The sequence below is a fragment of the Protopterus annectens genome, chromosome 6.part0, assembly GCF_019279795.1.
Source record: "Protopterus annectens isolate FY-2018-M chromosome 6.part0, PAN1.0, whole genome shotgun sequence".
Lineage (NCBI taxonomy): Eukaryota > Metazoa > Chordata > Ceratodontiformes > Protopteridae > Protopterus > Protopterus annectens.
This window is the reverse complement of record NC_056737.1, coordinates 374796521-374819141: the sequence shown is the minus strand read 5'-3', so window position 1 is coordinate 374819141 and position 22621 is coordinate 374796521. Positions and strand designations below refer to the sequence as shown.

General features: G+C 40.9%; 1 protein-coding gene across 2 annotated transcripts in view; it reads left to right on the top strand.

Annotated features, from left to right (window-relative positions):
* The window catches only part of BAZ1A (bromodomain adjacent to zinc finger domain 1A), a 3222221-nt gene that overhangs the window by 2540833 nt on the left and 658767 nt on the right, over positions 1-22621 (top strand). For both annotated transcript variants that reach the window (XM_044074116.1, XM_044074115.1), the window contains one exon: positions 1400-2002. In XM_044074116.1, coding sequence (XP_043930051.1) covers positions 1400-2002 — 603 coding nt within the window. The remainder of the gene's footprint in view (positions 1-1399; positions 2003-22621) is intronic.

Here is a 22621-nt window from a genome sequence, read left to right as displayed (position 1 = left end):
CATGCAGTGTTTTATATGTCCTACTACTAATCCTCTTTTTAACAGCAGCTTCTGTTGTAGATTTGACTAAAAATTCCACCAGAGCAGATTTTACTTGTTGGTCCCCTATCCTATTTTCCTGATCTGTTCTCTATCAGTTCCTGATAAGGAAGACAGTCTCCAACCTGCAGTGCAACCCCCCCCCCCCTCTGTCTCACTCTATTCCTTTCCTTCTGTAGTTGTTTGATCCAAATACTTTAGTTCTTTTGCTAGTTTTCTCAAGTAAATTCCAGCTTCCTTTTATTTTCTGTACCCCTACTTGCAATCATCCTTTTTGGCAAAAAACCCCTTTCTCCATTCTCGTTTTGGCTTAATTCTCAAATACTTTCATAAATGTAATATTCTGTGGGGTCATCATTATTCTCCTTAAGGATCTATGTCCACAATCTGACTCTCTCATGACTAGGTTACAACTCTGTTATATCATTGCATTCTTACACCTACATGAGAGAGAATGTCTTAGCTGGGCTTACCCCTATATGTAACTGGGACTCTGTTTTTCTGCATTAACCGGATGCTCAAGTTAAGTACATGCCACAGTGCTAGATCTTTAAGAAGGGTGTCCATCATTAGTAACCTTTCCAATCCAGCTATCCCCATACCAAGGCCCTTGGGAAGCAAGCCAGTCTCTGGCTCTGCTCCTAGGTTTCCCGGAGCAGCTACGACTGGCAACTACCTTCTTCCACCACAGGTGGAGTGGCATTAGACTTGATTATGCAGGGGAGTACAGAGGGCAAAGCCTCTTGACCCTGTCAAAAAAAATGACAGCTTTTTGTGTATTCCATTTTTATACTGCCAGCTTCTTGGAAATGGTACTCTCATATCTTCTGCATTCACACCCTAGAGCCCAAGAATGTATGTCTGTTCAGCTTGCATTAATGAACTGCAGTAATCTGTGCAATTGTTAAAAAAAACTATTGGTTTTGGCATGCTTAAAATACCACATTTGTGTTTGCTGTTGATAACTTTTTGGTTGAATTGTTTTGTATATCTGACATTAGTATGGTATCTAAATTCAAAATGTCTGAAATTTCTTTGCATGCTTGACTGTGAGCACACTACTGTGTCAGTTTAGAGTAGGTTCTGTAGATTGCATAAAATGTTACAATCACGAGGGCTCATAATTGCAATAAATAAATCTGCTCTTAAAAGTTGATAAGGGTTGCCTTAGCAAGCTGCAGCATTTTTGCAGTAAGCAATTGGTCTGCGTAACTTTATTGTAGGTTTGGTGTCTCTGCTGTTTTTCACCTTTATGTCTACCATTGATTTGGGGTAAATGCTTAGACATTTTTTTTTTTTTAACTTTTGTTGATTAAAAAAGTCATATCTACAGAGATTTTTTTTTTCTTTCACTTTGTAGGTAAAAAGGAGCTGAACCAATTAAATCAAAATGGAAAGAGGACATTGTCCTGTGAAAGAAATGAGAGGCTAATAGCACAGCAAGAGGAGGCTTTAAAACATGAACAGCAGCAGCAAGAGAAAGAACTTATGGAGACCATTCAGAGTGCTACAGCTTGCACAAATATAGTCCCTTTAGGGCGTGATAGAGTATATAGGCGATACTGGATCTTCTCTTCTCTTCCTGGACTATTTGTAGAGGAAGACTATACTGGTATCACAGAAGATATGTTGCTGCCTCAGACCGCTGATCTTTCCAAAGATGACAGACTCTCTCAGGAATTTTCAAAAAATGGAGACTTTTCAGAGCTGGTTGACTGTTCTATTTCTACCTCAGATCACTTACAAGTTTTTGAACCAGAGATCACAGAGAAACTGTGCAAGCCAGTTCACAAGCCTAATCAATGGTACTATTACAGCTCTATAGAGGAGCTGGATCAGTTAATTGAAGCACTTAATACTCGAGGCTGTAGAGAAAATGCACTAAAAGAAACTCTCTTGCAGGAGAAAGAAAGAATAAATGAGAAGCTAACTAAGTTTCCAGAAGAAAACTTCAACATTCCAGGTAAAAATTATTTGCACTTGGTAATCTGTTAATGCTGCTTGTTCTGGTATGGCAGGATTCATAGACATGGTATTCAACATGTAGATTAGAATGCATAAAAATATTTGAAAAATGGTATATGCAGCTCAGAAAGGTCAATACGTATAGAAGGGCTTCAGGTGTACTCGGCACTACACCAGTGCCTAGTAAACATTAGAAATGTTTGAGCTACATGAAGGATTACTGCTAATTCAGAAAGGTTATACTGTGTACCAGAAATGCTTTCCGAAAGTATTCCAACAATTTTGTTTTGCTTCTATTGCACAGTTTTTAAAATCACCTTTGATGCAGAGGTGACATTCTTTGTACAATCCAATGTATGTAATCTTTTAAGGACATATCCAGTTATCAAATTACAGAAGTTAGTGTACATTTGTGACAAGATGCATGTGTATCCTGTGAGTATTATCAGAACATCCCGCTATCACTTGTGCCGTTTAGTCCCTAAACCCGTCAAACCCCTGATTCAGCCTCGGTTACTTAACGAAATAAAGTTTTGTCTGCCAAAAACATACACTACCCTTCTTCTCAACAACTCTTCCTGTCTAAATAAATCATGTACATGACAAATTTGAACTTAATTAAAATTTAAAAAAAAAGTGAGAGAGGAAAAATAAAGCATGACTAACCATTCAGAAAGTAACATTACTGGTGAAACAGACCCAACCTACCTAACAAAATAACCAGAAAACTTTAATGTAGACTTCTCTGCATCACAAGAACAATTCAGAATTGTTACCTTATGTCTAAAAATCTGTTTAGAATCATCTTAGAATTAGAATGGGAATGGGAAACTACCTAGAAGATTTTACTTTATATAAAAAAAAAAAAAACTATGGAAACTCCCATGTTCATTAGGTAAACAAACATCAAGATTACTGTATTCCAGTAAAATGAATTAAAAAAAAAGTAATTCTGGCAAAAGGTAATGGCATTTCCAGGGTCTACAGAATGAGTGACTTCATTGCCTAGTATTATTGTACAGGTATTTCATGCATCACACATGCAACCCCAACCATATTCCATGCAGTTACATGCATGTGTATTGCACGCACACACATTTAGTAATATGTATGTGTACAGATGTGTATTAAGTTCTTGAACCATGTTTAGTGTATTTACTCATCCTCTCCTCCTGTTATGGACATGCATTTCCATCACAATGTGAGCTATATGTATGTGGGGTCCCCGTCTTGTCACTTTGCACCCCTATAACTTCTAATACCCCCAGTGATAAATGTACCTTTACACTGCCAAGTGCCCAGCCTACTGTGCTGTGTACCATGTCATGGGGCAGCTCCTTATCTCCCTCCAAAGCCCTAGTGTTTTCTGGATTTAGGCATACAGAACAGCATTAAAAAGAGCAGTGCCTTGAACTACTGCTCATTGTGCTATTCACTTCACTTTCATGCCCACTGAGTGCTTACTGCCAGATGCATAGTTCTATTTATGAACTACACACATGCCAGTATTGAACCTAAGATTCCCTTTGTCCTGCAAATATGCAATACAGAAGGCAAATTTGGCCACCTCTGTGCCTGAAGCAGTCTCCATGAAACACAAAAAAAGCTGTAAGTAATTAAAAATAGAAGTAACATTTTATTCTGTATAAAGAGAGACTTTTCTGAGAGAAACATTTATATGCGTAACCCATTATGAACTGCAGAAAGAGGCAGTTCTGGGCACATTGCAAGTGATGAGAAGAGCATTCTTGGCTAACATCAAAGACTGAAACAATGCTTAATTTCATGAACTCTAATTGTACCCTGACTTAGGAATGGCATCCTTTCCCATCATGGTGTAGGAAACCCAAAATAGCTGGAGAAAGTAAACAGACTGAAATAAAGTATGGTGGAGAGTTACAAGTGGTAGAATTTGGTCTTCTTCCCACTTGCTTAGCAAACAAGCTTCAGAGTATGAAAAATTTTATGTATTCTAAAATTAACACTGATTATATGACTTGACAATCCTTGTCTAGAAATACTTCACTTGGCTTCGTACTGAGGCAAAACACAACCATGGTAACAGTGTATAGATGCACATGACTTAAACCTCCTTTGTGGCATTTTATACTACTTGATGCACAGGTGTTTGTTGTTGCTTTTATTGTTTCTTTTCTTTTACACTCACATTTTCTTATTTACTCTCAATGCGGACTGTAGGAATCCAGAACTAAAGGTAATGTCTTTCGGCTTTTCCCGGTTAGGGGTCACCATAGCAGAACTCCGGTCCACTAATGATTGGCAGTGGATTTTTTTTACGGTGCTGAGTTGCCAGCCCGACACCCAGCCTTCAAAGAAGGCACACCCATTCACATACGCACCTACCTGCATGTCTTTATACGTCACTCGACCATGGGGAGTACATGCAGACTCCACACAGAAGGCGCTCCAGCCGAGAATCGAACGGGAGAAGCTCTTGCTGTGAGGTGACAACACTAACCGCTGCACCACCACAGCCTGGTGTAGGAATCCATAATTGCTGTATTTATTTTTGTACTCGTTACAGGTAAATGAACTGGGTTATTTGGGGATGGATCATTTTTTTCAGCCACATTCTTGTCACCAAATAAAGCGTGAATACTAGTTTGGATGCATCAGATATGCAACATTAGGAATTATGTAAAATAGAATTCCCTCTTAAGATGTAATACTATTAACAGGTTGTTAAACATCCAAATATACTAACCTTCAGTGATATGGACCTACTTGTATACGAGATAACACATCTGATATTGTTATAATCATCATCTGATAATGGGCTGTGCAGTCTATATTTGTTGCCTGCATAATAAGTTCCTATTCATTCAGTCCGTCAGATCTGACATAAAGGTCCCTCAAGCCTATGCTCAGATCCAATCCAGCCAGTTGTGTTCCACCCCAGAGCCCCTCCAAAACGTTTTGTACTCACAATGCTGTGCTCCCCCTAACTCGGATCTTGTTTGCCTTGTCTTGGAGAAGCATGACAGAAGCCATTCGGGTAAGTGCTCCTGCTTGTTGGATCGTTTCTGTAAGAGAATTTCAGTGATGTTTGGCATAAGCCACACAGACTTTGTATTTAGCTGTTAGAACAGTTCTAGGGTTCATTTTGGACCATTTGTTTGCTATTTCTTAAAAGATTTTGCCCTTCTTGGTATCATGCCATCTTGTGCCAACTATTGTCTGGTTGCTTGTTCTACCTATGCTAAGTAGCTTTTGGAAATACAGTGGTCCATAATACTTGCAATGTACTTTAATAGGATTAGTTAGTGTTCGCTTTGTAATATTAGTATTTTTGCAGTTTATATCTTTTGAGATTCATAGTTTACAAATAGCCTTCCAAAAGTTAGTATATTTAGAGCTTAGGAACTTTTTGCTTATTTTTTTATTTTATTTATTTTTTTTATTTTATTTTTTATTAGCAGGATGGATCAGAAGTGTAGTTTTAAAAAGTGTAACCAGTGTGGACATAAAATTCCCTCACAAGACCTCCATGATTTGTATGTGGTCTGCTTTGGAGTGTCTTATTTAAATTCCAGCTATGACATCTGTGCTGTCTTCGGGGCCGGGCTTTGTCTGATAGGTGTGACAAATTAATCCTCAATGGCCTCCTTCTACCAGATCTAGAGTCTTTGAAACCCAAGAAAGCTGAAAAACATTCAAAGCAGAAATAATCAAAGCCAAAAGATGGCAAGCCAAGGTTTCAGCGCAAGTTTTGACATTAAAAATCTCCATACTGGAAGACAGCTTGGACCGAACCCTACCTATATATCCCGGATGCAGCACCCTTGCAGATCATAATAGAGGACTGTCCAAAGAGAATAGAAAAGCCTTCTTTAAGACCCATGTCAGTCTTTTTGACCAAGTCCTTTAGAGTTTACTGCAGTACCTCTGAAGTGGATTTGGATAGTCTACAGCAGACATTTTTAGAACCTAAATTGAGATTGAAGTCATCATGACTACGTTGTTTCTGAAATTGACAGGGACAGTCCACTTCACCACTATCCAGACCCTCTCACCACTCCACCCTATGGCTCCATTTTTCTCCAGTCCATTTGGTCAAACGGATCCTGTAGCTCTGGAGCTGATGAGCCAGAGTTTGGTGGTTCATGCAGAGTTGGATTCGACCTTTCAGTCAGGGGGGTCCTTTGGATCCTATGACTGAGTCTATGAGCCAAAGAGTTGGGTTGATGGCTTCATTGACATTCTCTGAGACTTCAATCCTTGACATCTAGGTTCTAATCTTGGTGCCATCTGCTCAGTCTGATCCAGAGAATCTGCTTTGGTCCTCAGTCCTATAGATTGGATTTGACCTTGGAACTGTTACCTCTGATCCCACTGAAGTCAGTACAGCCTTGCAAGTGCTGAGGAGAATCATTTTGCCTCAGGAGGAGGAAGTACAAGATGATCTGACCTGTGGTCCTCCCCCAGCCCTCTGAGGATTCGGGTTCATCCTTCCTTGAGGCACCTAGGAAGTCAGTGTGCAAGTAGAAGTACGTAGTCTCACCATATGAGTCTGTTACTTCAGACACAGATTTAAGATGATAGAGAGGGTTCCCCACAATCCCCTCCCAAGGACGTTTCTTTTGGAGAGATCCTTGAGACAAAATTGATCCTGGCCAACCCAACCTCTCTCTCGGGACAAGCAGTGCTTTTTAAAACGTATGGGACAACCTCTTCTCCTGCTTGGGTGTTCTATCCAGCCAAATAAATAAATAAATGAAGCACCTAGGTGACGCACTATAACGTTTATTAAATAAAAGTAAAAATAGTAAGAGCTTTTGCAACCTCACGTTGCTTCATCAGACAAACTAAAATAAAAATGTGCTGTTTAAATACATTCAAGTGGGTTCAGTAAGTCAATCAATTAAAAAATCAATTAAAATTAATTAAAATTTAAAGCAAAAGTCTATATGCAATAGAGAATATATACAATGCAATAAGAATGGCTGCATAAAATACTGAACATCCTAGATATGTATTTATGCAAAAAAAGCAGCAGAGATGAAATGCAGATATAAAATTACAAGCTAAAACCATCTTAAATAACATAACTAATATCTGTAACAACAATATAATAAAAATATAGATAATGGCTTCTATATATAGGAACCAAAAGGATGCTTGATCAGTCTGATTTCGTAAATCTTGGCATCAATGTAACTGTACTTCTGACAGGGTGGCCTTATCAGAAGCAGTCACTCCAACAGATGCAGGCCCAGAGACTGAGGGAGTCCGCAGAACCAGGGATTCCAAGTGCCCTTTTCTGACAAGGCAAGCTCAGAGCCCCTGAAAGATTGCCCGACTGTCCTGCTCTGGATGCAGTCAGGGGACACATATCCATCTATCTTCACATATGGGTTTGCCATCACCCAGGACAGACAGGTAAGAGAGATAGATAATATCCAGAGGATATCCCATTCCATTTTTGACACCTCCTTCCCCTCCCTCCTCCCAATTTCCAGATGTCCCACCCTATCAGGTGCTGTATGTAGCAGAAAAGAGCCATCCAGGAGGTCCCACCACACCAGTGCAGGTCAGGGTTTTATTAGTGTTTCTTTTTGCATCTTCAAAAAACAGCACCTCCACCCAATTTTGGACAGCAGTTTCCAAACTCTTATGTTAGAAAGGCCTGTTTTCACATGGTCATGGTGCAGTCAATTCTTCCATGTCTACAGAAAAATTAATGGATGTTCTTAATAGACCTCCAGGACACTTGCCTTCACATAGATACAGATGGAATTCAAAATATTTTTGAACTTCTGATTAGGAGCTAGTCACTTCCAGTTTAGAGTCCTGCCCTTTACTCTCACCACAGCCCCCAGGGTGTTCAAGTGCATGACAGTAGTAGCACCTCATCTACAACTTCAGGAATTCAGAATTTTCCTATAACTTGATAATTGGCTTCTGGCTGCCCCATCTGAGAAAGTCCCTTCTGTAGGTGTGGGATTATCTCCTACAACTGTGCATTTCCCTGGGAATCACAGTGAATTTAACAAAGTCAAGTCCAGTACTGTCTCAATACTTAGTTTTCCTAGGTTTTTTTTAGATGTGACTATTCCGCAGATCTTCCTTCCATGTGAAAGAATACTTCCTTTTGAAACGAGTGGTCCAAAACCTCCTAAATTTTGACTGTACACCAGCATGATTAGTCCTGAGGGCATTGGACTTGATGATGATGTCTGTAATCTTGTTTCATTTCGCTTAATATCATATGGGAATTCTTCAGTTATTTCAGTCTCATTGCTCTCAAAGGTATGACCCCCTGTATTTATAACAGTCATGTTGATCTCATCTACAGTGGTGAATCCAGTCTCCCTCAGTAGCAGCAGGCAGACTTTTTTCAGGTTGCCCCTCCAGTAGCTATAGTAACCATGGACTCAACGTTCCTTGGGTGGAGGAGGTATTGCAAAGAGTGAAGGCCCAAGGTACATGGTCCGAGTCAGAGGCTTGTCTTCACATCCAAGTCCTAGAAATGAGGGTAGTCTTCTTGTGTTGTGAAAATTTCAGGACTGGCTTCCTCAAGGTGTGATAAATGTTAAAAACACAGTATGACGGTGGTCTGGTATATAAACAAGCAAGTGGAACTAGATCCCATCTGCTCTGCTGAGAAGCTGTGATTGTGCGACAATGAGCGATGGCCTGTCAGCATTTTCTGACAGCAAGACACATCCTTGGGAGGCTCTCTGATCTCATGGACAGTATTGAGCAGACCTCCTTCTCTTTCCTCGCAAATGGTTTCTAAATCCGACTGTAGTAAAGGAGATGATCTGCCACTGAGGTGAACCATGCTGTGATCTGTTCTCAGCCCCAAAGAATTTCAAGTGCAGCACTTCACCATTTTCATGTATATGGGATTGAACCCCAGGGATGCCCTGTCTTGTCCTTGGTCCCCAGGGTTGCTTTGTGCTTATACCTGTCTTCCCCTTATGATGAAATTCATGCTAAAAGCGATTCTGTGCAAGGCCAGAATCATCTTCATTGCCCCAATTTGACCCAGACAGATTTGGTTTCCTATCCTTAAACCATGTATAAATGAACCCCCTTGGTTCCTAGATCCGCATCCAGATCTAATCTCTCTCTCATCCGCAGAACATCATCTGGATCTTTCGGTTTGCAATTAACTGCTTGGTTTCTCCAGTTCTAGTATTGGCTTGTGACAAATTCCTTTCCTCTGATGTTTTTACAAATCATTACACTTTCTCAGAGATCATGTACCAAGAAAGTATAACAGTAAATGAAATATATTTTCTATCTAGGCAGAGTACTTTCATGTAGACCCCATTTCAGCTCATTGTGGCATATATTTTGAGTTTCTTGTCTTCCTGGTTTGTAGCAGGTTCTAGCTTCTCTGCCATAAAAGTATAGTTGGTCATCATCTCTCTATTTCATATAAGCTTTCTAGAATACTGCTTGGCCCTATCACAAGTTGTACAAAACTTTTTTTTAATGGAATTTTTAAATAAGGCCCTCCTATGAAGGATCTTTCTCTTTCATGGGACTTGAACTTGGTATTGGAAGCCTTATCAAGACCTCTGGTTGAACCAACCACTTCTGTAGATTTAAAGTTCTTGACTTGGAAGACAGTGCTGTTGGTGGCTGTCACCTTGGCCAAGAGTATCAGAACTCCATGCTGTGTCTTCAGTTTCTGCTTATACAGTTTTCCATAAAATAGGGTTAGTTTTGGAACCAACCCCTCTTTTCTTCCAAAAGTAGCTTTGGAAAACAACTGTTGATAGATAGTTCACCTTCCAGTGTTTTTTTTTTCCAAATTATCAGAGTAAAGGGGAATACATTGTGCTCTTGCTAGATGTTCGCAGGCAGCTCAGATTTTCTCTCCATAGGACTGCCTCATTCAGGAAAGATAAACGGTTATTCATTTCCTTTGCAAAAACACAGATATGGCAGTAAATTTACAAAATTCCTCTGTTACAATGGAGGTCTGAGGTCTGACTTCATTGCCTTTATCTGTACTTCCGAGAATAAGTCATTGCCAATCAAGTTCAAATCCCATTCTACCAGAGCAGTTTCTGCTTCAACAGCCTTTTCAGATCTTTGTCTCTGGATGAGATTTGTGAAGTGTTCAGTTGGTCTTCAACCTATAAATTTGTCAAGCATTACAGATTGGATTGCTCCAGTAAGACCATGGCTTCCTTTGGGGCTTGCATCTTGAAAGGTCTTTGTCTTCAGCCCACCCAGGTATTCAGTAGCTGGGGATTCTAACCCACATATTAGATAAGATGGACTGAATGAACAGGATATGAACGTTATGTGCGTACCATAACAATAGATCCTTTCATTCTTGTCTATCTGATAAGACAGCCCACCCTCCTTCCCCCCTGCCATGATGTCTACCCCCTAAGTCCAAGACAGTACAGATGTCTTCCTGCTAAGTTCCAAATTTGACCTGGGTTAGTCAGGGGACATTATCTGGACAAAAAACATTTTTTTGAAGGTCTCAAGGCTGGAGCACTGAACTGAATGGATCTGATCTGAGCAGGAGCACAAGAAGCCGTATGTTATGTCGGATGGACTAGAATGAAAGGATCTGTCATTTTGGTAATTACATAACTTTAATTTTACACATTTACAGAATACTACTTTGAAGTGCATCTTTAGTCCTTTATTCAAAGTTGTCATGGTGATTATAGCCTTAATGTTGTGAGGAGGGAATCTTCACAGTTCTGGGGCTATGTTTGAGAAGGCTGTGATGATGCATTGCAGGGCATGCAGTGAAATGACAAGGCCATACTGTGCTGTTTCATCTGATTTATTTGTAGGATGGATTTGTCTTTAGGATTCTGTCCAGTGATTTACAGCGGTGTAGTTTAAAGTGCAGATGTATTTACCTCAGGTACGTGTATGCAACTAATTGACCTCACCCAGTAACATTTTTTTTTTTTTTTTTTTTTTTTTTTTTAGGGGCACCAGTCATAAATTATATCTTTTGATCTGATGTTGTCATTTTCATCTGATGTTCTTCATGTTTCACTGTTGCAGTCATCACATTTGGGTTATCTGCTTGCAGTAGCCCTCAGTTGGCCTAATTATCAAAGTCTTTGGTCCTGCATTGGTTGCTGTCTCATCTTCCATGACGTCAGGTAGTCAGGGGTATAAAGCATGCAGCCAACGCCATTACATCAGTCTTTCTTGCCTTACGGTGCCCGAAGCAGAAGCAGTTCGCAAGTGCTGGTCCGGCCGACTCTTGAAATTTTCATTTGAGTCTCAGATCCGAAGTCTTCAACTAAGCTAAGTACCCCGTTGGGGAACCTTTTTCTTGCTCTAAACTGATGTCAGTAAAAATTAATAATTGCATTTCTTGTGGAAAACAAATACCTCATAAAGATTTTCATTCGTACTGCATTCCTTGCTTAGGCCCAGACCACGTTGTACCTCACTGTCGGTTTTTGTGCCTTATTCAAACCTCATATTATTAGTTGTCTGTTCATTTACACATCTAAATATTTTGCTACTCTGTTCAATTATCCAGAAATGGCTTCGGTAAGCCACCCGACTACCGACATTCCAAAAAAACCCAAAGATAAAGACAAAGGCAGACTGGATAGTTCCAAAGCTGCCGACGACACTTCTCCTAAGCTATTTGGCAGTTCGCCGGTACTCAGTGAGGCACTTGCGCAGCCCCTGATACCTGCTACTTCAGATTCGCAGGCCTCTACTGAGACCCATTTGGAGTCCGGTATGCTGCAAGATGCTAATTCGACTGTGGAACCTGCGGATGTCTATCTTGGATGGGTCCGGAGCCGCTGTGCAGGCACTGGCTTCTGAGGGTGTATTCAGGCCTACTGACTTGCATATTAAACCGATGCCATCTTCTTCTTCAAGGCCTAAAACTCTATCGTTGCCTTGAAAACCGACGCCCAGACTGCACGGTCATGCCCCTATGCCTAAAAAACAAATAAAAATAGCTGTAGACCTTAATACTGTAATCAGGGGAAGCCACCCTTCTCCCTCCAAGAGACTTAGGACTGATTTCCCTTCTGATTCTTCTGATCAGGACTCTGACATTTCTGTTTTCTCTGATGACCAGGATTTGCCCTTATCTGCCTATGAGGATTCTGATGCAGGGGACTCCATTCCCTCTGCTTCCCCTCCAGAGGGATTTCTCTTTTGGTGAAACCTTGCATACTCTTAGGGAGCATTTTTGCTGGGAAAGCCAGGATTACTCTGACTCCAAAAAGAGGCTTAAGGAATTTTTACTCCTGCCTCAACACAGACCCTTAGCTATCCCTCCTGTTCTGGACCTTGTAGGATGATGACTTTGCGGAATCTAGCCTGGCCCCCGATTCTTTGCCTCCTGCTCTCAGAAAACCTGATCGGTATTACAGGGTACCTGACTCTCTCAAGTTCCTCTTCAAAAATCCTACTGCGGATCCTGAGACCATTTCACAGGGAGCCAAGGGCATTAAGGCTACTACTGCCAAAAATCCTACCCCCCCCCCCCCCGATAGAGATTCCAAGGTGCTGGATAGATGGGATAAGAAGGTATTCACTTTTGCAACCTTGGCATTAGGGCCTTAAACTGCCAGTTTCATATGTTAAAGTATCAGCAGCGTATTATTGGATTGCTTAAACAGAAAATGATGATTCCTGATTGTGCTGAAAATAAAGATTTACAGGTTTTAATGCATTCTGCTGAACAAGTTGGAAAACATACTTTACAGTGTGGTTTTGATTCATTAGAGGCATCTTGCAGGGCTGCTGTCACTGGGTCTGTACTTAGAAGGCATGCTTGGCTTAAGGAGCAATCTTTGCCAGATCATGTTAAAGCTAAATTACTGGATGTTCCCCTAAACCAAGACCGCCTGTTTGGCAGTAAAGCAGGAAGCTAAGAACCCTCTCCAAATATCGGCAGGTCACCTCATTGCATAACAATCCTACAATCCCCTATCAAGGAAAACAGTAAAGTATGTCTGCTGAATAATTCCAACAAGAACGACTTTCTATTGACTGTACCAAAATATACATGTTGTACCCAGACCTGAGCTAGGACAGCCAGCAGCCCTTGTTTCCCCTTCTACATTACCTTCACTATCTCATCCCTCCTACCTGTATAGATACCACCTTAGTTTTTCTTGTTTTTTTTCCTCACTTTCCAACTGCAGTCTACCATTTTTACTCCCTCTCACTCTAGCCTGCAGTACTAGAATTGCCCACTAGATGGTATCCTAATTCCAGTCATTTTCTACTCTTACCCTTTTTCTCATTATCAACTCCTTACCCCAGTTCTTAACTTCAGTAGTCCCCGAAGTGCTATTTAGCTGTCTTTTGTTTTTTCCTTCATTTCTACTGTCCACTGACACCTCTCCAGTCCTTCTCCCTTTTTGTTTCCTTTCCCCTTCATATCTACAGACTAGAGACACTTTCTAGCCCCTATTCTATTCCATTCTACCACTAGACCTAGCCTAGCTGATTGTTTTTCATTAACTGCTTTAGTACCTATTTCTGCCCGCTCCGTTCGCCCTGCAGGCTCACTCCACTCCTCTCCCTACCCCCAATTCACACCCACCCCCAGGGATCCTACCTTTATACTTCCTAAACCACACCACTTCCTGTTACTCTCCAACCACACCCCTTCCTCTTCCCTGTACTCTCTAATCATACCTTGGTCTTACCATTTCCTCTTCAAAGACACCCTTCCCACTATCTTTTCTCCCTACATACTCTCCTGTTACCAAACTCCACTAATATTACCCTCTCACTACTCTCCTCTTACCACACCACACTCTACTCACTCTCTCATCTCCTCCCAATACACTTCTATCTTCTACCTACAAAAAAACAATATCTACTCATATAATGAATAATCAATCCATTCCATCATATCACACTCTTATTCACACTCTCACTACTACCTCCTTTAATCCTCACCCATCTATTCACCTCTCTTGAAAACTCACTAGACCCAAGCCAAAACTATCCCAAAAAAGAAACCAACTCTCCAAACTCACCTTTACATTTTACTCACGCTAATATAACATCCTCATCTAACTACATACTTTCTAAATATCATAGAACACTACACACAAAATACAACAATCTAAACCCCAAAAATGTACATCTCTATACAGTAGATTCCACAACCCGTACTATCTAAGCCTGCTACTCTCTTTAAAGGATGGGTGACATCCACCCTAACCCAGGGCCCCCAACAACTCCTATCTCTCTCCTCAACCTTAAAGAATCACCTACCCAAGCCCTTTCTAAACCATCTAACTCCCTTTTAATTGCTCATCTTAATATACGCAGTATAAACAATAAAGTAACTCAACTCCAAGCTCCAACTGAAATCTATTCCTTTGATATTCTCTGCTTAACAGAAACTTGGTTAAAACCTACAACCAAAGACAATGAAATCATCCCACCTGGATATAATATCCTGAGACTAGACCGAACATCCAAGAAAGGTGGAGGGGTTGCTATCCTATATAAACCTAGTTTACAATTAACCACTCATAATTGCAAACCACCTTTAGACTTGCAATTAACCACTCATAACTGCAAACCACCTTTAGACTCCAATGCAGAAATTCTTATCTCAAAACTTCTTCTTAATGCCAAATCCATCTATATTATCTGTATATATCTACCTCCTGGTAATAACACAGCAACAATGGAAAATCTACTTTGCTGGCTTTCCCAAAACCTGCCTCAAGAAACCATTATCCTAGGTGACACAAATATTGACTGGACCAGCTTCTGCAGCAGGCTCATCTCAAGCCATTTTAACCTATATGGGTATTCCCAAACCATTACCTCCCCTACCAGGATAAATAAATCTAAGAAGAATTCAAGCTTATTAGACTGGATCCTCATTAACCATCATCCTCACATTTATGACTCGGGAACCCTACCTGATGATTTAAGTGACCACTCTCTTACCTATATCATCAGACGTAAAATCAACTTTCCCCCCCCAACATCCATTAAAAACATCAGGTCTAAAAAGTACTTTAGCCCTGAACTTTTCCAGATGGAACTAAGAGCATGCAACTGGTCACCCTTAAAAATCCTTCCTTTAGATAAAGCCGGTAGTTACTTTAACTCCAACTTCCTTGCCATCCTCAACCACCATGCCCCAACCAGGCTAACTAGAACTAAAACCAAAAATGCTCCATGGCTCTCTAAAGAAACCAAACATAAAATCAATGTTAGAAACAAACATTGGGAGAAATGGAGGAAAACAAAAGACCCTATAGACCAACAAACATTTAGACAACTAAGAAATGAAACTAAGAAAGCTATAATATCTGACAAAAAAAAAATACCTGCAATCCCAACAAGCTAGTCAAAACAAGCCACAGAAATTTTGGTCTAGTATCAACCAACTACTCCATCCAGGGCAATCCACTACTCCAAACCCTCAAAACACTGAACACAAAACACTAGTGAATATAGCTAATGCTTTTAATACCTTTTTTAGTGATGCTATACAAACACTAGCTAGTCAGCGATCACCTAACAACTTCACTCTACCTTCCAGTGAATCAACCTCACCCCCTACGTTTCATTTTCAACCCGTCCCTACATCATATATTCTAACCCTTCTACAGAAACTGAAACCATGCTCCCCCTCAGCAGACCAACTACCTGCTGAATTCCTACAACAATCTGCCAAAGCTATTGCCTATCCCATTTCTGTCCTGATCAATAGAACTATTACTGAAAGTTATATTCCCAGTTTATGGAAAATTTCCCATATTATCCCCCTCCACAAAGGACAATCCACTGAACTCTCCAATTACCGCCCCATTGCCCTCCTCTCACCTCTGGCAAAGATCATGGAAAAATGCATTCATAGACAATTACTTGACCATCTAACACAAAATAACTTACTAGCCAACTGTCAACATGGTTTTAGACCTTCACATAGCACTACTACTGCCCTTCTTTCCTTCACAGATTGTATCAACAAAAACCGCAATCTAAACAAACTCTCTTCAGCCCTATTTATTGACCTGTCTAAAGCTTTTGACATGATAAATCACCAAATTCTCATCATAATACTGAAATCCCTGTCTCTTGATACACCCTCCATAAAGTGGTTCCAGTCCTACCTTGATAAAAGACAACAGGCCGTACTTTGGCACAAGTCTCTCTACTCACCTTCCCGTCAACCTCGGTGTCCATCAAGGGTCCATCCTTGGACCTCTACTTTTTTCCATATTCATCAATGACCTTCACCTAGCCATCCCCCAAGCTACATGCGTACAATATGCGGATGACTCTACACTGATGTGCTCAGCCCTCTCCTCTTCTGAACTTCTCTATCTTACCCAACAAGTATTTAACACAGTTGAACAATGGTTCACACATAGATGCCTTCTCCTAAACCCCAAAAAGACTAAACTCCTCCTTTTCTCCCCTACTAAGAAATCCCCCCCCCCATTGGATTTCTCAGTTAACTCTACCAATAAAACTGTTATATCCCCTGAACCAACCACCAAACTATTAGGTGTCACCATAGACAATGATTTGAACTTTGATATCCATATTAACAATACTATAAAAACTGTCAACAAAAAGCTAGGCTCTCTCTGTAGCATAAAATCCTTTCTCCTACCTTCAACTCGAACCACAATAGCACACACTCATCTAATCTCTTCTATATGCCTCACTTATTTTTTACTAACCTATCTAAAAATAATCTTAGCAAATTGGAAATGTCCTACAATAACATTGCCAGATTTGCAACAGGCAACCCATTTAGAACCCATCACTGCCTTAATTTAAAGCAGCTAAGATGGCTTGAACTACAAAATAACACGACTCCACAGCCACCAGGAACAAAAAACACAGGGCTGATGTAGAATACGAAAATCCTTTATTCAGGTAGCTCCAAGAGAGAATAAACACAAGCGCTTTCGCTCAGGATAATCCTGAGCTTTTTCAAGTGAGCACAAAAGCATTTGCTAAAGCCAAACCTTTTTATATAACCATGGATAACACATTAATTGAAAACAAGTGTTGTCAATCAGTTGTTGGATTCCTTAAAGGGGCTTTGCATTAATTTGAACATAAGGTAAAAACTTGTGTTGTTAAAAAATATATATATATTTAACAGCTGGGTTATACATAAATAATTACAAAACATTAAAAACGCTGTTTAAAATATAATAGAATTAAATTAAAATAGTTAAAATACTGCTATTGGAAACATTGGAAATCCATAAGTTCCGATGAACCTGGGAGATAGAATTCTGTTAGAAGTGTTAGGGAGTATTTTGTTTAATGCTAGTTTGTAATAGGAGTCTTGATTCTTTTTCATGAATTCACATCAAAACAGGCACCCTAGGACCAAGTGTCAGGTTATCAAACCAAAGAAAAAGAGCGTGGGAGCTAGAGAAAAGGAAACTAGTGAATCTTGGGTCCCTGAGTCGTGTATTCTGATAAGATGCGCAAGTGCCAGGTGGTAGTAAAACAAGGGCATAGTGTTTGTAAACATGGGACAACAAAACTAATTAGTTAGGATGGAATAACTGTAATCGTGCCCTTCCAAGCTTTAATATGGGTTTAATGCTAATAGTCCCGTTCAAACCAGGTGGTCTCCCTGCGTCTAACCTTAATTGCCATACTAGCTCACGGTACTCGAAGGTGGATTCCCAGTCTCCTACCTTCAACTCGAACCACAATAGCACACACTCATCTAATCTCTTCTATATGCCTCACTTATTTTTACTAACCTATCTAAAAATAATCTTAGCAAACTGGAAATGTCCTACAATAACATTGCCAGATTTGCAACAGGCAACCCATTTAGAACCCATCACTGCCTTAATTTAAAGCAGCTAAGATGGCTTGAACTACAAAATCTCATTAAATTCCATCAACTAACTATAGCCCACAACACTCTTTACAAACCTTCCAAAACACTTATTCTTTCCACACTAATCACTCCCTATAAAAACCTGGAATCCTTAAGGTCTTTTCAGAAACTTCTAGTACATACCACTAAAACAAACAAGGCTGGTGACTCCCTTTTTTCTAATATAGTCAGAAAAGCCTGGAATCTGCTTCCAAATGAACTCTCCACACTTCCCTCACTATCCTGTTTCAAAAACAAATTGAAAGTGTTCCTCAAAACTCACTGGTTATTCCCATGCTCTAAACCTGACTAGTCTGTGTGTCTCTAAATACTTTGCTCTCCCTACCCCATCTACTCATTAAAAGCAACTCCTTCCTTATTAAACTATTTTACTAACTATCTCTATAATACCTTGATTGTGTTAGCATCCTTTGTCTGTATTCTGCACTGTAAATTTTAGATTTTATTTCCATCCTTTGTTATGTCTGTATTCTGCACTGTAAATTTTACTGTGATAACTTGTAATATGTACTGTTAATAGGATTTATTTGTCTCATGTATTCTTAGATGTTGTTGTGTTAATTTCATTGTCCTAGCTAGGAGTTTAACTCCCCGGGCCTTTACTGACAATGGACATGTATCCAGTTAGACTAGCCTGGTCAACAAATGTAAAATAAAATAAATAAAGCAGAAGTACTTAAAAAGATGGAGGAAAAAGCTAAATCTATGCAAACTGTTAAAGATTTCTTGCAAGTACAGCTTCCCAGATTTAGTAGGCATTGGCCCTCTAAGAATTGGTCCTTTCCTGCCTCTTCCAGGCCTTCTCAGTCCAAACTCAGAACCAGCAGAGCACCCAGGCTTCAGTCCCAAGGTACTCGCAGACCTAAGTAGTGGGGGGCTTCCACTTCCTAAGCACGGAAGTAGTAAGACTCCCCCCATGGTAAACTGTCTCAATGACTTAACTTTAAATCTTCCAAGCCCTGCTCAACTGACTGTTCCTTTAGGGGGCCTTGCATGCAAAAAATTGGGAACTCATTACCCAGGACAAATGGGTTTTAAGTATAGTTTACCAAGGATACAGATTCCACTTCCAGTCCTTACCAACCCCAAATGGTTGGCCAGACTTGCCCCAAATCAGTGGGCAGATGCTCAAAAGAAAGTTCTCTCTCTTTTAAGCATCAGGGCTATTCAACTTGTCCCAAAAGAGGAATGGAGAGAAGGTTTTTAGTCTAGACTTTTCCTGGTACCCAGAAAAGACAGTTCCTGGCGTCCTATCCTGGACCTGTCTATCCTAAACACATTTTTGGTAATCCCAAAATTCAAGATGCTAACTCTTCATCAGCTGCTTCCCATGCTAGGCAAAGATGCCTGGTTGGTAACACTGGATTTAAAGGAAGCCTACCTGCACATTCCAATAAGGGAATCTTGCAGAAGATACCAGCTACATGCACTATCAGTTCTCTGCACTGCCCTTTGGCTTATCTACTGCGCCCAGGGTATTCACAAAGTGCCTAGCTCCAGTCATTGCATTTTGCAGGCAAAGAAATATTCAAATATACCCATACCTGGACTATTGTCTAATTCAGGCAGAAAGCCAGGACATACTATTAAATCATCTGGCATGTGTAAAGAAATTGCTAACGTCTCTGGGGTACAGCATAAACGAAAAGAAATCACGTGCTGTACCCTGCCAACAAATTTTCCTGGGAGCAAGCTTGAATACAACTTCCCAGATGGCCTACCTCACGCCAGAGAAACAAATTCAGTTGACAGTCTACTTCATACTACTGGCCACCAAGACCCAGCTATCTGCAAGGAAAATACTGCAAGCCCTGGGGTTCATGGCCTCTTGAATTCTACTAATTCCATATGCAAGAATGCATATGAGGAAACTAAAATGGTATTTAAAAAGCCTATGGTGTCAACATTTTCAGGATCTCGAATCAATGATTCCTATCATACCTTGTCTACAGATAGTTCCTTTGGTGGGCAGAGGCCTGCCACCAAAAGAAGGGACTGCCGTCCAAACCCTAACAGATGCATCAGACTATGCATGGGGGGCTCACTTGGCAGGGCAGTGCATTCAAGGCAAATGGAACCCAAATCAAATGCACTTGCATATCAATCAAAAAGAAATGTTAGCTGTACAGATGCTCTGACAGCCTTCAAGGACCACATTCTTCCAGGGCAATTATTGGTAAAGACTGACAACACCACTGTTATGTGGCACATAAACAAGCAGGAGGGAACCCACTCATACCCTCTCTGCAGACTAGCCATGGCTCTGTGGAACACGGCCTTGAGCTACCAAGTGCACCTACAGGCTCAATTCCTGCCAGGAAAGCTAAATACAATGGCAGACGACCTAAGCAGAAATCTCATGGACTCACATGAGTGGAAACTGGAACCAAAGATATTCAACATGTTAAGAAACAAATGGGGGAGCCCAGAGATAGACCTGTTTGCCTCCCCTCAGAACTACCAATTGGACAAATTCTGCACAAGGACTTCCCACAAACAAGCTTGGAAAGTGCATTCCCTGTCCTTCACCTGGAAAAACCTATCAGTTTATGCCTTTCCCTGTCTGCCTCTCCTCTCCAAGGTGCCACTAAAGATCAAACAGGACAAACCAAGGACAATATTGATTGCACCAGACTGGCCACGCCAGCACTGGTACCCCCCTTGTGCAGTGTGTCACAGCTGGCACCATGGCACCTGCCTCAGACCCCTGCCTTGCTATCCCAGTAGGGTGGCCAGATTCTGCACCCACAACTTCAAACCCTGAACCTGGCAGCCTGGCTAATTACCTGATCTCTGCGTTACCATCCCTCAGTAAGCAAGTGATGGATGTCATCCTGGAGACCAGGAGGCCTAGTACTAGAAAATCCTATGCTGAAAAATGGAAAAGATTCTGTTCCTGGAGCCAAACTCAGGGGATGGGCGCACAGCGCCCAATTTACCCCATATTATTCAATACTTAACTGAGATGCTTCACAAGGGCCTTTCCTTTTCCTCCATCAAAATTCATGCCTCCGCCATTTCAGCTCATTACAATACAGAACCACCCCTTCTCTCCCTTATCCACTGCTGAAGCAATTCCTCAGAGTGACCAAAAACTTAAAACCACCCAGAAGAGCCCCTACTCCTGCCTGGGACCTTACCTTTGTATTGGAAAAGCTCAATCTACCTCCCTTTGAGCCAGTTGCAAATGCAGAGTTGAAATTCCTTTCTTGGAAAACAGCCTTCCTTTTAGCCATTACTTCAGCAGTGTGGCCCTTAAGCAGTCCATTAATTTGCCAACCTTCTTTTCTAATCCACAGAACAAAGGGGAACGAATACTGCACTCCTTGGACGTGCACAGACAACTTAGATTTTATTTGGACAGGACTAAGCCTCTCAGGAAATCTGAACAGCTGCTGGTTGCATTTGCTGCAGGGGCAGAGGGGAAGGCCATTTCAAAGCAAACCATTTCTAAGTGGATAGGCCATTGCATTCATTTCTGCTATAAGCATCATGGAAAATCTACCCCACAGGGAGGGGATAAGACCACATTCAACCATGGCTGCATCTACATCTACAGCCTTTCTCAGAGGTGTCCCTACCAGGTACATCCTAAAAGCTGCTACCTGGAGTTCTGTACATACCTTCACCAAGCATTACCACTTGGCAATTTTTTTCTAAATCCAGAGCTGTTTTTGCCACTGCAGTCTTGCAGGGCCTTATACCTGGTCCTAATGCTATCTAATTACCTCCTCCCATCCTTAGCTTTGGGAATCTACGTAAATGTGATGACTGCAACAGTAAAACACAAAGAACATAGTACAATTGTGTACACTTACCATAAATGTAGATGTTAGAATGTATTCACTGTTGCAGTCCTGATTACCCTCCCTCCAGCCCCTAACTTCTATTGACTATACCAGTATTCTTGTTTACTATGCTTAAAGCCTTTTGGTGTATTTGCTTTTTTGTTGGAGGTGTAAACTTGTATACAATTGCTTCCCATTATGGGGGCACCTGACATCTGGGGCAAGAAAAACTGATGTAATGGCGTCTGCTGCATGTTTTATACCCCTGACTACCTGACATCATGGAATATGAGACAGCAACCGACGCAGGACCCATGACTTTGATAATCAAGCAGACTGAGGGCTACTGCAAGCAGATAACCCAAATGTGATGACTGCAACAGTGAATACACTCAAACATCTACATTTATGGTAAGTGTACACAACTGTACTTTCTTCTACCAGTGGCTCTTGGATCCGACCTCAGCCTGTTCATTAGACTTGGATTCCATAGCTCAAGCCTACCCATAATCCCTTCTTCTTTTGAAATACCTCATATCTCTTTTGCCGTTTCAATATTTGTACTTTGTCACCTGTATTTGAGTGGTATTTCAAAATGGGTAAGTCTCTCTCATCTTGCTTATCATAGTGGTTTGTTTTGTAGTCTCTTATTTATTTGCCTTTCCATTTTCTGTTAAAAACAAATGTGTGTGTTTGTATGTTTGTGTATATGTGTGTGTGTGTGTGTGTGTGTGTGTGTGTGTGTGTGTATATATATATATATATCTAAGCTGACTCACCGAATTTAGAGTTCAGTGAAACCCACTTACCCGAAACCAGTTTTCTGAAATACCGATCAGCCGAAACCATGGACTGTCGAAAATCTTTCTTTGTGAAAGGAGCCACTTGGCCACCTTGAATAAACCCTAAATGCAGCAAAGTTAAGCCCAACCAGGTGGGGGGGCTTCACCTTCCCCATGTTGGAGCCTTC